We start from the raw sequence: 17,627 nt of genomic DNA on the forward strand, positions 1-17,627 counted from the left end.
AGGCTCAGTGGTGACTTTAAATTGCTGGTAGGTGTAGAAAGTCAGCTGGGATAGGCTCCAGCACTAATAACACCAGATACTGTAAACCAAAGATCAATGCATCACATGCTTGCTACTTATTCCTCAATCAGTGACTGATAAGATGGAAAAAAGGAAGTTGGCAGCTGTCTCACACATCATAGTGATGTGTGTGTGTGTGTGTGTGTGTGTGTGTGTGTGTGTGTGTGTGTGTGCGCTCCTCTCTGCACGCCTTCATGGTTCCCTTCACATCTGGACTGTGAATGGCTGAGTGGATTCTGCCTATTAAATCTTGTTATGTTTGACAATGGTTTCTACTTCTCAGGCTGTCGACGTGTGTTCCTTCAGTCGAGGGACTTCAAAGTAAAAGTCTTCCCAGTCCACTATCTTATATACACAACTCAAGTCGGTTCTAAGAACTCCGGCTTATTAGTGATTCCAAGAGCCCAAAAAAAAGTCAGCGGGCTATAGAGCGTTTTCTATTCAGGCGCCGGTGCTCTGGAATAGACCCCACTTTTAGACTAGTTGATCTGCCGTCTATTTCCTGCTCCTTCTCCCCCTATATTGCGTGGAGAGTTTATTAAGTTGACCGCAGATGGGCGGGACCCGGAGTGGACCACTAATATGTGCATCAGTTGATGACGTCATTGCGCTGCTGACTTGTCTCCACTCAAGATGATCCCCTGCTGGACTGGACTTACTGGACTTGGATTATGTTGGATCAACTATGGACTGGACTCTCACACTATTATGTTAGATCCACTATGGACTGGACTCTCACTATTATGTTAGATCCACTATGGACTAGACTGTCACTATTATGTTGGATCCACTATGGACTGGACGCTCACACTATTATTTTAGATCCAGTATGGACTGGACTCTCACACTATTATGTTAGATCCGCTATGGACTGGACTCTCACACTATTATGTTAGATCCACTATGGACTGGACTATCATACTACTATGTTAGATCCACTATGGACTGGACTCTCACACTATTATGTTGGATCCACTATAGACTGGATTCTCAAACTATTATGTTAGATCCACTACGGACATGACCCTCAATATTACGTTAGATCCACTGTGGACTGGACTCTCACATTATTATGTTTGATCCACTATGGACTGGACTCTCACACTATTATGTTAAATCCAGTATGGACTGGACTCTCACACAGTTATGTTAGATCCACTATGGACTGGACTCTCACACTACTATCTTAGACCCACTATGGACTGGACTCTCACACTATTATGTTAGATCCACTATGGACTGGACTCTCACACTATTATGTTAGATCCACTATGGACTGGACTCTCACACTATTATGTTGGATCCACTATAGACTAGATTCTCAAACTATTATGTTAGATCCACTACGGACACGACCCTCAATATTACGTTAGATCCACTGTGGACTGGACTCTCACATTATTATGTTTGATCCACTATGGACTGGACTCTCACACAGTTATGTTATATCCACTATGGACTGGACTCTCACACTACTATCTTAGACCCACTATGGACTGGACTCTCACACTATTATGTTAGATCCACTATGGACTGGACTCTCACACTATTATGTTAGATCCACTATGGACTGGACTCTCACACTATTATATTAGATCCACTATGGACTGGACTCTCACACTATTATGTTAGATCCACTATGGACTAGACTCTCACACTATTATGTTAGATCCACTATGGACTGGACTCTCACACTATTATGTTAGATCCACTATGGACTGGACTCTCACACTATTATGTTAGATCCACTATGGACTGGACTCTCACACTATTATATTAGATCCACTATGGACTGGACTCTCACACTATTATATTAGATCCACTATGGACTGGACTGTCACACAGTTATGTTAGATCCACTATGGACTGGACTCTCACACTATTATGTTAGATCCACTATGGACTGGACTCTCACACTACTATGTTAGATCCACTATGGACTGGACTCTCACACTATTATGTTGGATCCACCATGGACTGGACTCTCACACTATTATGTTAGATCCACTAGGGACTGGACTTTCACATTATTATGTTAGATCCACTATGGACTGGACTCTCACTATTATGTTAGATCCACTATGGACTGGAGTCACACTATTATGTTAGATCCACTATGGACTGGACTCTCACACTATTATGTTAGATCCACTATGGACTGGACTCTCACTATTATGTTAGATCCGCTATGGACTGGACTCTCACATTATTATGTCAGATCCACTATGGACTGGACTCACACTATTATGTTAGATCCGCTATGGACTGGACTCTCACTATTATGTTAGATCCGCTATGGACTGGACTCTCACTATTATGTTAGATCCACTATGGACTGGACTCTCACTATTATGTTAGATCCGCTATGGACTGGACTCTCACATTATTATGTCAGATCCCCACATATGCGGTCCCCTCCATGGTTTCTCATTGTTTTCCCATCGGGTTGAGTTTTTCCTTGCCCTGATGTGGGATCTGAGCTTAGGATGTCGTTGTGGTTTGTGCAGCCCTTTGAGACACTCGTGATTTAGGGCTATATAAGTAAACAACGATTGATTGACTTTGAAGTCCTCACTCGTGGTGCCGCCGTAGACTAAAATCGCTATTTGGTCTGCAAACTATTTCAGCATCCCTGCTCTAAATAGTCAAGCTTGAGTGTTTTCTCTGCGAAGCCAAGATCTGAGGTCCTCAGTTGCTACTGTGTTCGTTTACGAGTGTTTCTGCTCATTTCTTTAAGGGGGAAAAAGTGGACCGGACAGCGAGACGAGTCTAAATGTGGGCACGAGTGGGAGTCCCAATCAACAGACCAGAGACCGGCGTGTACAATCAGCGTCACAGCAAGTACTCACAGAAACACAAGTACACTTTCAACACAGCAAAACCACAAACTCCGGCAAAACAAGGCGTGACGTGAATAGAGCGGTCATGACAGCACTGCATTTTAACACGCTTGCAGAATCAAACCCGTACCAAAAAACCTGACCTGCAGCCAGGCCAGAAATCATCAATGAATTCATTATTCAATCTACCGTTAAATCTGTTCAATATGGTCGATCTTCACCAGGAAGATTCTAGCGGGAACTCTCATTCAACGCTTCGGCTTTCACCTCCAAAACCCTCAAATCTAGACTCCACACATCCCAGAGCAAGCTAGTCAGGTTACTTCTAGACCTCCACCCCGGATCACACCTCACTCCTACCCACTTCTCCAAAGTGGGCGGGCTCAGGACCAGAGGTGGGTAGTAACACGCTACATTTAATCCATTATATCTACTTGAGTAACTTTTAGGATAAATTGTACTTCTAAGAGTAGTTTTAATGCAACATACTTTTGAGTATATTTCTAGAGAAGAAACGCTACTTTTACTCCGCTCCATTTATCTACATTCAGCTCGCTACTCGCTGCTGATTTTTATCGATCTGTTAATGCACGCTTTGTTTATTTTGGTTTGTCAGACAGAACTTCAAAGTAGGATCCATCACATGCCTCCGTTTCACCAATCAAATGCAGTCACTGGGGACGTTTGACTCCGTTTCACCAATCAAATGCAGTCACTGGTGAGGTTTGACTCCGTTTCACCAATCAAATGCAGTCACTGGTGACGTTTGACTCCGTTTCACCAATCAAATGCAGTCACTGGTGACGTTTGACTCCGTTTCACCAATCAAATGCAGTCACTGGTGACGTTTGACTCCGTTTGACCAATCAAATGCAGTCACTGGTGAGGTTTGACTCCGTTTGACCAATCAAATGCAGTCACTGGTGAGGTATGACTCCGTTTCACCAATCAAATGCAGTCACTGGTGACGTTTGACTCCGTTTCACCAATCAAATGCAGTCACTGGTGACGTTTGACTTCGTTTCACCAATCAAATGCAGTCACTGGGGACGTTTGACTCCGTTTGACCAATCAAATGCAGTCACTGGTGAGGTATGACTCTGTTTCACCAATCAAATGCAGTCACTGGTGACGTTTGACTCCGTTTAACCAATCAAATGCAGTCACTGGGGACGTCTGACTCCGTTTCACCAATCAAATGCAGTCACTGGTGAGGTTTGACTCCGTTTCACCAATCAAATGCAGTCACTGGTGACGTTTGACTCCGTTTCACCAATCAAATGCAGTCACTGGGGACGTTTGACTCCGTTTCACCAATCAAATGCAGTCACTGGTGAGGTTTGACTCCGTTTGACCAATCAAATGCAGTCACTAGTGAGGTATGACTCCGTTTCACCAATCCAATGCAGTCACTGGGGACGTTTGACTCCGTTTAACCAATCAAACAGAGCCAGGTGGTCACGATTAACTGCACTTTTTTTTTTATAAACCTTTATTTCTAAATTTCAACATCTACAAACAGTTGAAAATAATAATAAAAGTATAAAAACCGTACAAAACTGCGCCAGGGGGTTGTAAATTCAAAGTAACTAAAATAGAATGCAATATATATATATATATATATATATATATATATATATATAAAATAAACAAAGTGCAAAGCTAAATGCTTACTCAATCTCAGTAAATAACTTAAATTTGGAACATAGCATCATCGTTTTCACAGCTTTTTGGGTGTTAGAGGTAGAGAATTTTAATGTAGATTTCTAAATCTTTTTTAGAGGCACAAAAACAGGTCGGGTATTGAGAAACTTACATTTATGAATATAACATTTAGCCAATAGTATAATAAGGTTGCAAAGGTAAAATTCCATCCATCCATTTTCTACCGCTTATTCCTTTTTGGGGTCGTGGGGGGCACTGGCGCCTATCCCAGCTACAATCGGGCGGAAGGCGGGGTACACCCTGAAAAATTCATTTTCAATTTTTTTTTCAATACAGTGTAAAATCAAATATATATTATTTAATATATGTTGTGGTTTTAGTTGCTTAAGAGATATTCCTGGCTCTGAATTTGTTCATTGATATTTTTATGTTTTTGTGCATTACTTGTTGCCGTCATTAAACCAACAGGTTACTCATCAGTTACTCAGTACTTGAGTAGTTTTTTTTCACAACATACTTTGTACTTTTACTCAAGTAAATATTTGGGTGACTACTCCTTACTTTTACTTGAGTAATACATCTCTTAAGTAACAGTACTCTTACTTGAGTACAATTTCTGGCTACTCTACCCACATCTGCTCAGGACAGAGTAAAACAACTTGCACCGAGCCTAGTCTATAAAATCCGCTACACCTCCTTGATACCGAAGTACATGTCAAACTACTTCCAGAACGTAAATGACCGCCATAACCACAACACCAGGGGGAGCTCCACAAACCACGTCAAACCCAGATTCCCATCTGACAAAGGTCTTAAAGGCCTACTGAAATGAGATGTTCTTATTTAAACGGGGATAGCAGGTCCATTCTATGTGTCATACTTGATCATTTCGCCATATTTTTGCTGAAAGGATTTAGTAGAGAACATCCACGATAAAGTTTGCAACTTTTGGTGCTGATAAAAAAGCCTTGCCTGTACCGGAAGTAGCAGGCAAGGCTACTTCTGAACATTGTTTACAATCACGGCCACCAGTAGCTAGAGCGATTCGGACCGAGAAAGCAACGATTTTCTCATTAATTTGAGCGAGGATGAAAGATTCGTGGATGAGTAAAGTAAGAGTGAAGGACTAGAAAAAAAAAAGACTACAGTGGGAGCGATTCAGATGTTATTAGACACATTTACCCAAGACAATTCTGAAAAAACCCTTATCTACCTATTGTGTTAATGTTTTAGTGAGATTATATGGTTGTACCTGTACAACCTGAAGGTCGGCCCCGCACCTTTCTTCAGCACCAGCCGACGGGTGGTGGCGATGCCCATCTCTGCCCTTCGCAAGGGACCCTCTTCGAAACACGATCTTTTAAAATGATCGCTGCATCATACACTGTACTTTGTGTGTGTGGTCCAATCCAACCGTGTTCACTTGACCGCTCTGTTCCATAGTAAAGCTTCAGCGTCATCTTTCGGGATTGTAACCAATGAAACACCGGCTGCGTTTGTGTTGCTAAAGGTGGCCGCAATACACCGCTACCCACCTACAGCTTTCTTCTTTGATGTCTCCATTGTTCATTGAACAAATTGCAAAAGATTCAGCAACACAGATGTCCAGAATACTGTGGAATTATGCGATGAAACAGAAACAGACGACTTATAGCTGGGAACGGTGCTGGAACAAAACGTCCTCTACAATGCGCGACGTCACGCGCACGCCTCATCATACAGAGATGTTTCAGCAGGATATGTTGGCGCGAAATTTGAAATAGGCCGTACTGGCATGTGTTGCAATGTTAATATTTCATCATTGATATATCAATCAATCAATCAATCAATCAATCAATCAATGTTTATTTATATAGCCCCAAATCACAAATGTCTCAAAGGACTGCACAAATCATTACGACTACAACATCCTCGGAAGAACCCACAAAAGGGCAAGGAAAACTCACACCCAGTGGGCAGGGAGAATTCACATCCAGTGGGACGCCAGTGACAATGCTGACTATGAGAAACCTTGGAGAGGACCTCAGATGTGGGCAACCCCCCGCCCCCTCTAGGGGACCGAAAGCAATGGATGTCGAGCGGGTCTAACATGATACTGTGAAAGTTCAATCCATAGTGGCTCCAACACAGCCGCGAGAGTTCAGTTCAAAGCGGATCCAAGACAGCAGCGAGAGTCCCATCCACAGGAGACCATCTCAAGCGGAGGCGGATCAGCAGCGTAGAGATGTCCCCAACCGATACAGGCGAGCGGTCCATCCTGGGTCCCAACGAGCGGTCCATCCTGGGTCTCGACTCTGGACAGTCAGTACTTCATCCATGGTCATCGGACCGGACCCCCTCCACAAGGGGGGGGGGACATAGGAGAAAGAAAAGAAGCGGCAGATCAACTGGTCTAAAAAGGAGGTCTATTTAAAGGCTAGAGTATACAGATGAGTTTTAAGGTGAGACTTAAATGCTTCTACTGAGGTAGCATCTCAAACTGTTACCGGGAGGGCATTCCAGAGTACTGGAGCCTGAACGGAAAACGCTCTATAGCCCGCAGACTTTTTTTGGGCTTTAGGAATCACTAATAAGCCGGAGTCCTTTGAACGCAGATTTCTTGCCGGGACATATGGTACAATACAATCGGCAAGATAGGATGGAGCTAGACCGTGTAGTATTTTATACGTAAGTAGTAAAACCTTAAAGTCACATCTTAAGTGCACAGGAAGCCAGTGCAGGTGAGGCCAGTACAGGCGTAATGTGATCAAACTTTCTTGTTCTTGTCAAAAGTCTAGCAGCCGCATTTTGTACCAACTGTGATCTTTTAATGCTAGACATGAGGAGACCCGAAAATAATACGTTACAGTAATCGAGACGAGGCGTAACAAACGCATGGATAATGATCTCAGCGTCTTTAGTGGACAAAATTGTAAATGAAGAATAATCTGTTAAACTAAAGTGAAATACTATAGACTTGTGAATGTATTGAGAATATCTGTAATATTTAGTACCATTGATGGATTGATTCAGACTTTTATTAGTAGATTGCACAGTACAGTACATATTCCGTACAATTGACCACTAAATGGTAAGTTTTTCAACTTCTTAAAGTTGAGGTCCACGTTATTAAATTCATGGTACAAATATATACTCAAGGGAGTAGGTTTGATTTTGAGATTGGTGGCTGTCCAGAGTCGAGACCCAGGATGGACCGCTCGTCGGGACCCAGGATGGACCGCTCGCCTGTATCGGTTGGGGACATCTCTACGCTGCTGATCCGCCTCCGCTTGAGATGGTCTCCTGTGGACGGGACTCTCGCTGCTGTCTTGGATCCGCTTTGAACTGAACTCTCGCGGCTGTGTTGGAGCCACTATGGATTGAACTTTCACAGTATCATGTTAGACCCGCTCGACATCCATTGCTTTCGATCCCCTAGAGGGGGGGGGTTGCCCACATCTGAGGTCCTCTCCAAGGTTTCTCATAGTCAGCATTGTCACTGGCGTTCCACTGGATGTCAATTCTCCCTGCCCACTGGGTGTGAGTTTTCCTTGCCCTTTTGTGGGTTCTTCCGAGGATGTTGTAGTCGTAATGATTTGTGCAGTCCTTTGAGACATTTGTGACTTGGGGCTATATAAATAAACATTGATTGATTGATTGATTGAAGTTAAAAAGTGGCTTTGGAGCAATCAAAGCTGCTCACACGGTCAATAAGGTGGCTACTATGTTTGACACATCAACTTAGTGTGTATTATATTTATCCATGACAGCATTTTTGTTGTAAATTGTGAGGTGTGTCTGTTAGAATCATGGTTGTTTTTACAAATGATGACGGATGTGAACAAGAGCATGTGTTGTCTGTGTGATGATGTACAGTAAATGAGGTGTGGGTTTATTGTATATTAAGTATGTGTCCATGAAAGGGCATTTTATGACTTTTTTTAATTTAATCATTTAATATGGTATGATTTTATTGTCATAATTTTATTGCATGATTTTTGTAACCATTTAATTTAGGTAGGATGGAAATGAGCTATTTAGCTATAATCTGGTACAGAACATATCTGTCTTTGAGCTTAATGTTTCTGTGCATTGTTCCTTCAAATAAAAACTAAAACAAATTTTGCATTCATTACTTCATTTGTGTACATTCATCCATCCATTTCCTACCGCTTGTCCCTTTTGGGATGGCAGGGGGGTGCTGGAGCCTATCTCAGCTGCATTTTGGGCGGAAGGCGGTGTACACCCTGGACAAGTCGCCACCTCATCGCAGGGGCAACACAGATAGACTGACAACATGTACCCGAGGTGCATATTTTTGGAAGTGGGAGGAAGTCTGAGTACCCGGTGGGAACCCACGCAGTCACGGGGAGGACATGCAAACTCCACACAGGAAGATCCCGAGCCCGGGATTGAACTCAGGACTACTCAGAACCTTCGTATTGTGAGGCAGACGCACTAACCCCTGTTCACCGTGCTGCCCCTGTGTACATTCATCCATCCATCCATCCATTTCCTACCACTTATTCCCTTTGGGGTCGCTGGTGCCCATCTTAGCAACAATCGGGCGGAAGGCGTTGTACACCCTGGACAAGTCACCACCTCATCACAGTGTGTACATTCATTCATCATGCAAATATTACAATCCATCCAGAACAATTATCCAAATAAAATAACACTATAGCCGTAACCATAGGTGAGGATGGGAACGTAGATCGACCGGTAAATTGAGAGCTTTGCCTTCCGGCTCAGCTCCTTCTTCACCACAACGGATCGATACAACGTCCGCATTACTGAAGACGCCGCACCGATCCGCCTGTCGATCTCACGATCCACTCTTCCCCCACTCGTGAACAAGACTCCTAGGTACTTGAACTCCTCCACTTGGGGCAGGGTCTCCTCCCCTATGGTCATGAGCTTTGGGTCATGACCGAAAGGACAAGATCACGGGTACAAGCGGCCGAAAAATGAGTTTCCTCCGCCGTGTGGCGGGGCTCTCCCTTAGAGATAGGGTGAGAAGCTCTGCCATCCGGGAGGAACTCAACGTAAAGCCGCTGCTCCTCCACATCGAGAGGAGCCAGATGAGGTGGTTCGGGCATCTGGTCAGGATGCCACCCGAACGCCTCCCTAGGGATGTGTTTAGGGCACGTCCAGCTGGTAGGAGGCCACGGGGAAGACCCAGGACACGTTGGGAAGACTATGTCTCCCGGCTGGCCTGGGAACGCCTCGGGATCCCCCGGGAAGAGCTAGACGAAGTGGCTGGAGAGAGGGAAGTCTGGGCTTCCCTGCTTAGGCTGCTGCCCCCGCGATCCGACCTCGGATAAGCGGAAGATGATGGATGGATGGATGGATGGATATAGCCGTAACCAAGGTAACATAAGTGCACGCTTAACCAATGCGAACCTGGTAGAGCAGGGGTCGGCAGCCCGCGGCTCTTTAGCGACGCCCTAGTGGCTCAATGGAGCTTTTTCAAAAATATGAAAAATGGAAATGATGAGGGGGAAAAAACATATTTTTTGTTTTAATTTGGTTTCTGCAGGAGGACAAGCATGACACAAACCTCCCTAATTGCTAAAAAGCACACTGTTTACATTAAACATGCTTCACTGATTCGAGTATTTGGCGAGCGCCGTTTTGTCCTACTAATTTTGGCGGTCCTTGAACTCCCCGTAATTTGTTTACATGTATAACTTTCTCCGACTCTCTAAGACGTGTTTTACGCCACTTCTTTTTCTGTCTCATTTTGTCCACCAAACTTTTAACGCTGTGCGTGAATGAACAAAAGGTGAGTTTTGTTGACGTTATTGACTTGTGTGGACTAGTGCTAATCAGGCATATTGTGCTAATCGATGCTAACATACTATTTAGGCTAGCTATATGTACACATTGCATCATTATGCCTCATTTGTAGCTATGTTTGAGCTCATTTTGTTTCCTTCAAAGTCCTACTGAAAGCCACTACTAGCGACCACGCAGTCTGATAGTTTATATATCAATGATGAAATATTAACATTGCAACACATGCCAATACGGCCTTTTTAGTTTACTAAATTACAATTTTCAATTTTGCGCGAATTATCCTGTTGAAAACGTCGTGTTATGATGACACGTACGATGACGCGTGCGTGTGACGTCACGGATTGTAGTGGACATTTTGTTCCAGCTCGATCCCAGCTATAAGTCATCTGCTTTAATCGCATAATTCCACAGTATTCTGGACATCTGTGTTGCTGAATCTTTTGCAATTTGTTCAAGTAATAATGGAGACGTCAAAGAAGAAAGATGTGGGTGGGAAGCGGCGTATTGCGGCTTCCTTTGGCAACACAAATACAGCCGGTGTTTCCTTGTTTACATTCCCGAAGGTGAAGCTTTACTATGGAACAGAGCGGTCAAGCAAACATGGTTCTCTACCACATGTCAACCAGCAGGTTTCGGTGAGAAAATTGTGGTAATAAATCGGCTCTTACCGTAGACATGAGCGGAGCTTGCGTCGTTCCACATGCACCTGTCAAAGAGGCAGCTGCGGACTCTCTTGCCTCCTCCGACCGGCCGCCTCTGAACGTGGGATGCTTACACCGCGGAGGAGGGGGGAAAAAAAATCTCAGTCCAGCCCAACCGGCTGCCTTCGCTTCGCCTCGTCGAGAAACGTGCCGGTATAGCTCGGTTGGTAGAGCGGCCGTGCCAGCAACTTGAGGGTTGCAGGTTCAATCCCCGCTAGCGCCATCCTAGTCGCTGCTGTTGTGTCCTTAGGCAAGACACTTTACCCACCTGCTCCCAGTACCACCCACACTGGTTTAAATGTAACTTAGATATTGGGTTTCACTATGTAACACGCTTTGAGTCACTAGAGAAAAGGGGCTATATAAATATCATTCACTTCACTTCACTTTCCTCAGAGACACTGGCGGTCATCACACCCGTGGCCACATCCCTCCGATTTTCAGGTACGACCATATAATCTCACTAAAACACTAGTAACACAATAAGCAGATAAAGGATTTCCCAGAATTATCCTAGTAAATGTATTTAATAACATCTAAATAGCTCTCACTCTCACTCTCACCCGAACGCCTCCCTAGGGAGGTGTTTAGGGCACGTCCAACCGGTAGGAGGCCACGGGGAAGACCCAGGACACGTTGGGAAGACTATGTCTCCCGGCTGGTCTGGGAACGCCTCGGGATCCCCCGGGAAGAGCTAGACGAAGTGGCTGGGGAGAGGGAAGTCTGGGTTTCCCTGCTTAGGCTGTTGCCCCCGCGACCCGACCTCGGATAAGCGGAAGATGATGGATGGATGGATGGATAGCTCTCACTGCCCTTGTCTTATTTTTTTTCTAGTCCTTCACTCTCACTTTCCTCATCCACAAATCTTTCATCCATCCATCCATTTTCTTTGGGGTCGCGGGGGGCGCTGGTGCCTAACTCAGCTACAATTGGGCGGAAGGCGGGGGACACCCTGGACAAGTCGCCACCTTCATTTCATCCTCGCTCAAATTAATGGGGACAAAGTGGCTTTCTCGGTCCGAATCGCTCTTGCTGCTGGTGGCCATGATTGTAAACAATGTTCAGATGTGAGGAGCTCCACAACCCGTGACGTCACGCGCACATCGTCTGCTACTTCCGGTACAGGCAAGGCTTTTTTATTAGCGACCAAATGTTGCAAACTTTATCGTGGATGTTCTCTACTAAATCCTTTCAGCAAAAATATGGCAATATGGCGAAATGATCAAGTATGACACATAGAATGGACCTGCTATCCCCGTTTGAATAAGAACATCTCATTTCAGGAGGCCTTTAAATCCTCATAATTCAATTTATATCTCATGACACACTATAATACGGCTTTTAATTTTTTGCGGCTCCAGACAGATTTGTTTTTGTATTTTTGGTCCAATATGGCTTTCAACATTTTGGGTTGCCGACCCCTGTGGTCGAGTAAAGCATCAAATAAAATAGAATGGAGAATCACTTTTTTCTACTGAATTGAAGGAGCACATCACAACAAAGTGGGAATGCTGCACAAAACTTTACGACAAAAGGTGACGGGATTGCTGACTTACATCTTTTCATCTTGCCCTTTCGTTGTTTGATGCGTTGAGTGGATATTTTCCAAGAGAGGCAGGGTTTTGTGTGGCTGATGCATTCAGTCTTGCCACCGCAGGAGCCGCTGATTAAGCACACCTGCGCTGATTCTGTTTTCTGTCGTGGAGTGGCGGCAGCCCATCTCTTTAGTGTTTTAAGTCAGGTGACCCGTCATCGTTAAGCAGCGTTATTTATGTGTGACGTGGGTTTACACCAGGGCGTCCAAACTTTTTCCACAGAGGGCCGCACACGGAAAAATTTAATATTTTGATATTTTTCATTTTCAAACCATAACAAAATGTATGGATTTTTTTTTTTAATCCTTAGGGCTCCTGGGGAGCATAGAGGGTCTCAGTCATTAAAATGTTAAAAATTAGTCATATTATAATTGTTTTTAATTTAATCAATCAATCATCAATCAATGTTTACTTATATAGCCCTAAATCACTAGTGTCTCAAAGGGCTGCACAAACCACCACGACATCCTCGGTAGGCCCACATAAGGGCAAGGAAAACTCACACCCAGCGGGACATCGGTGACAATAATGACCCAGTGGGACGTCTGTGACAATAATGATTATGAAAACCTTAGAGAGGAGGAAAGCAATGGATGTCGAGCGGGTCTAACATGATACTGTGAAAGTTCAATCCACAATGGATCCAACACAGTCGCGAGAGTCCAGTCCAAAGCGGGTCCAACTCAGCAGCGAGAGTCCCGTTCACAGCGGAGCCAGCAGGAAACCATCCCAAGCGGAGGCGGATCAGCAGCGCAGAGATGTCGAGGCGGATCAGCAGCGCAGAGATGTCCCCAGCCGATACACAGGCAAGCAGTACATGGCCACCGGATCGGACCGGACCCCCTCCACAGGGGAGAGTGGGACATAGAAGAAAAAGAAAAGAAACAGCAGATCAACTGGTCTAAAAAGGGAATGCTTGCAGTAAATCTCTATATCAACTTGAAGTTGATATAAAGTAAAACAAATAAGGTTTTATGCCTTTTCTGTCAAAGACAACTTTGTTTTTTTTATAGTGAAACTGAAATATGCAGTATTTAGATAGATAAATAGTACTTTATTGCTTCCTTCAGGAGAGTTCCTTTATTTAGCAATTAAAGCCCTCAAAGATCAATAATGCAGGACACCATTGATTTTAGATATTTAATATTTTTGAGTAATCACAGTGAAAAGTTAAATAAAATATTTGAGATCCAGAAGGTTCCCCACTCATAAAGTGATGCATTTTTATTACTATTTTTTTTTTTTTTACTTTTAACACTTAAATTTCAAGATCAACATCCGATATATGTGTCGATTTTAAGTTTGAACTATTATTTTGTTTGTTTTATGCTCTTTGGTCAAAACTTTGATGTTTTTATATGGCGACCACACAACATATGCAATATTTTTTCCACATATAACATTTTAAAGTGATCATTTTTAGTAATAATTCATGAGAACATAGATTATTTTGGTCCTTTTTTTTTTTGAGCAATGGAAAAAAAAGAGAATAAAGACAAAAGGAACAAAAAAACTGCCTGCATGGCAGCTTTGTGTCAACATTGCCACTTTTTTTCATTAGATTTCACCTCATTACACTTTTTTTTATTTATTTTTGCAATACTATCAATTTTGCAATTTTTGCAGAATGTGTGGCGGGTCGGTAAACGATTAGCTGCGGGCCGCAAATGGCCCCCGGGCCGCACTTTGGACACCCCTGCCTTACACAGACCATTAAAAAAAAACACTATATCGCCGAAAGTATTTGACTCACATATGAACTTGAAGTGCCATTCCATTCCTAACCCATAGGCTTCAATATGATGAGGATCCCCCTTGTGTGTCAAAGTCAAATACAGAGTGGGCCAAAATTTAAAACTGAACAAATCCGCGGGCCAAGGTTGAACAAATTAACCTTTTAAACAAGTTTTGCATTGAATATTGAACAAGCAAGGCTCATATAACTTTATAGTGACATGCAAAATCCAGTTTCAAATAATAATGATAATAATAATTAAAAAATATCAATGGCGTATCAAATCAAATTTAAATAAAAATTGAATGCCTCTTTTCTATTTGCAGCCTTCTGAGGTAAATATCAAAATAAACTTTTTCCACAGGCTAATAATAAATTGCAAAATAAAACAACAACAATGAATGAGTCAAAGATTCAAGCCTTGAAGTAGCAAGAGAAAGTGCATGAATAAAAACTTAATTATTGCTCAGTTTGCTACACTGATTTGCCTTAACACTGAATATGGAACAAGCAAGGCTTATAACAGTGCAAAATCAACTTTCAAAAAAACAAATGAAAAAACATAAATTGTATATTATATACCATTTGTTTAATGAAATTAAACAATGGATGTCCGCTAACTTTTTGCAACTTAATGCCAAAAAAACGGAAATGCTGATTATCGGTCCTGCTAGACACCGACCTCTATTTAATAATACAACTTTAACATTTGACAACCAAATAATAAAACAAGGTGACTCTGTAAAAAATCTGGGTATTATCTTCGACCCAACTCTCTCCTTTGAGTCACACATTAAAAGCGTTACTAAAACAGCCTTCTTTCATCTCCGTAATATCGCTAAAATTCGCTCCATTTTGTCCACTAAAGACGCCGAGATCATTATCCATGCGTTTGTTACGTCTCGTCTCGATTACTGTAACGTATTATTTTCGGGTCTCCCCATGTCTAGCATTAAAAGATTATAGTTGGTACAAAATGCGGCTGCTAGACTTTTGACAAGAACAAGAAAGTTTGATCACATTACGCCTGTACTGGCTCACCTGCACTGGGTTCCTGTGCACTTAAGATGTGACTTTAAGGTTTTACTACTTACGGTCTAGCTCCAGCCTATCTTGCCGATTGTATTGTACCGTATGTCCCGGCAAGAAATCTGCATTCAAAAGACTCCGGCTTATTAGTGATTCCTAGAGCTCAAAAAAAGTCTGCGGGCTATAGAGCGTTTTCCGTTCAGGCTCCAGTACTCTGGAATGCCCTCCCGGTAACAGTTCGAGATGCTACCTCAGTAGAAGCATTTAAGTCTCATCTTAAAACTCATCTATATACTCTAGCCTTTAAATAGACCTCCTTTTTAGACCAGTTGATCTGCCGCTTCTTTTCTTTCTCCTATGTCCCCCCCTCCCTTGTGGAGGGGGTCCGGTCCGATGACCATGGATGAAGTACTGACTGTCCAGAGTCGAGACCCAAGATGGACCGCTCGTCGGGACCCAGGATGGACCGCTCGCCTGTATCGGTTGGGGACATCTCTACGCTGCTGATCCGCTTGAGATGGTTTCCTGTGGACGGGACTCTCACTGCTGTCTTGGAGCCACTATGGATTGAACTTTCACAGTATCATGTTAGACCCGCTCGACATCCATTGCTTTCGGTCCCCTAGAGGGGGGGGGTTGCCCACATCTGAGGTCCTCTCCAAGGTTTCTCATAGTCAGCATTGTCACTGGCGTCCCACTGGATGTGAATTCTCCCTGCCCACTGGGTGTGAGTTTTCCTTGCCCTTTTGTGGGTTCTTCCGAGGATGTTGTAGTCGTAATGATTTGTGCAGTCCTTTGAGACATTTGTGATTTGGGGCTATATAAATAAACATTGATTGATGATTGATTGATTCAATAATACATTTAATGGCTCTTTTCTATTTTCAGCCGAGGTAAATATCAACATTAACTTTTTCCACAGGCTGATAAATCTTAAAATAAAATAACAATGAGGTGGGCGGGGTTTGGTGGTAGCGGTTGGTGTGTATTGTAGCGTCCCGGAAGAGTTAGTGCTGCAAGGGGGTTCTGGGTATTTGTTCTGTTGTGTTTATGTTGTGTTACGGAGCGGATGTTCTCCCGAAATGTGTTTGTCATTCTTGTTTGGTGTGGGTTCACAGTGTGGCGCATATTTGTAACAATGTTAACGTTGTTTATACGGCCACCCTCAGTGGGACCTGTATGAGTGTTGATCAAGTATGCATGGCATTCACTTAAGTGTGTGTGCAAACCGCATATATTATGTGACGCTGTTTGAATGGAGGAAAAGCGGACATGACGACAGGTTGTAGAGGACGCTAAAGGCAGTATCTTTAAGGCACGCTCCCAATATTGTTGTACGGGTGGAATTCAGGAGAATGGTTACCCCGGTTGATTTTCGGGGGGGGGGCGCTGAACTTCGGGAGTCTCCCGGGAAAAATCGTGAGGGTTATTAAAGGTGAATGTGGTGTTTCAGCTGCACCGCTGCTGTATAATGCCGGCGGGCCAGCTCTAATGTTAATTTGATATTTCCTCAAGGGCCAAATTAAATTACACGGCGGGCCAGAGTTTGACACCCATGTTTTACAGCGTCAACTCTTCTGGGAAGGCTGTCCACAAGGTTGCGGAGTGTGTTTATAGGAATCTTCCACCATTCTTCCAAAAAGCGCATTGGTGAGGTCACACACTGATGTTGGCTCTCATTCTTCCTTCTAATTCATCCCATGGACCAGGGGTCGGGAACCTTTTTGGCTGAGGGAGCCAAAAAGCCAAATATTTAAAAATATGTTTCAGTAAGAGCCATATAATATTTTTTTTAAAACTGAACACAACTAAACACGTGCATTTTTAAGTAAGACCAACATTTCTAGAGTATAAAAGGTCTCTTATTCTTTGTAATAACATTGTTATTCTGAAGCTAACTGTGGATGGGGCGTGGCCTGCGGCGACAGGTGCCTAGGTGGCCCACCTGGGCCTTGTTATCTAATCACCTGTTGCTCTGTTACAAGCAACAGCCAGGAGGAGAGACTGGGTTGGAGCTGGAAATACTATTGCTGGAACGCAACTGAGAGTCTTATTGAAAAATAAAACAATATTGTAACCCTGAAACAGGCTTTCATGTCGGTGCTTGGGGGTCTGAAGAACCCCCCGGAGGGCAAGCCCCACTCTAACCAATAATAAATAAATAACTTCTGATCATTAACGCAACTTCTTGAACAGGTGCGGTAGAAAACGGATGGATGGATTA

General features: G+C 43.4%; 1 protein-coding gene across 1 annotated transcript in view; it reads right to left on the minus strand.

Annotated features, from left to right (window-relative positions):
• Nucleotides 1-12,756, minus strand: part of smu1a (SMU1 DNA replication regulator and spliceosomal factor a) — a 90,532-nt gene extending 77,776 nt beyond the window's left edge. The window contains exon 1 of the mRNA XM_061892172.1: nucleotides 12,601-12,756. Within this exon, the coding sequence (XP_061748156.1) occupies nucleotides 12,601-12,683 (83 nt within the window). The 5' untranslated portion in view covers nucleotides 12,684-12,756. The remainder of the gene's footprint in view (nucleotides 1-12,600) is intronic.
• Between the last annotated feature and the right edge of the window lie 4,871 nt (nucleotides 12,757-17,627).

Source organism: Nerophis ophidion, linkage group LG29 (assembly GCF_033978795.1).
Source record: "Nerophis ophidion isolate RoL-2023_Sa linkage group LG29, RoL_Noph_v1.0, whole genome shotgun sequence".
NCBI classification, from domain to species: domain Eukaryota; kingdom Metazoa; phylum Chordata; class Actinopteri; order Syngnathiformes; family Syngnathidae; genus Nerophis; species Nerophis ophidion.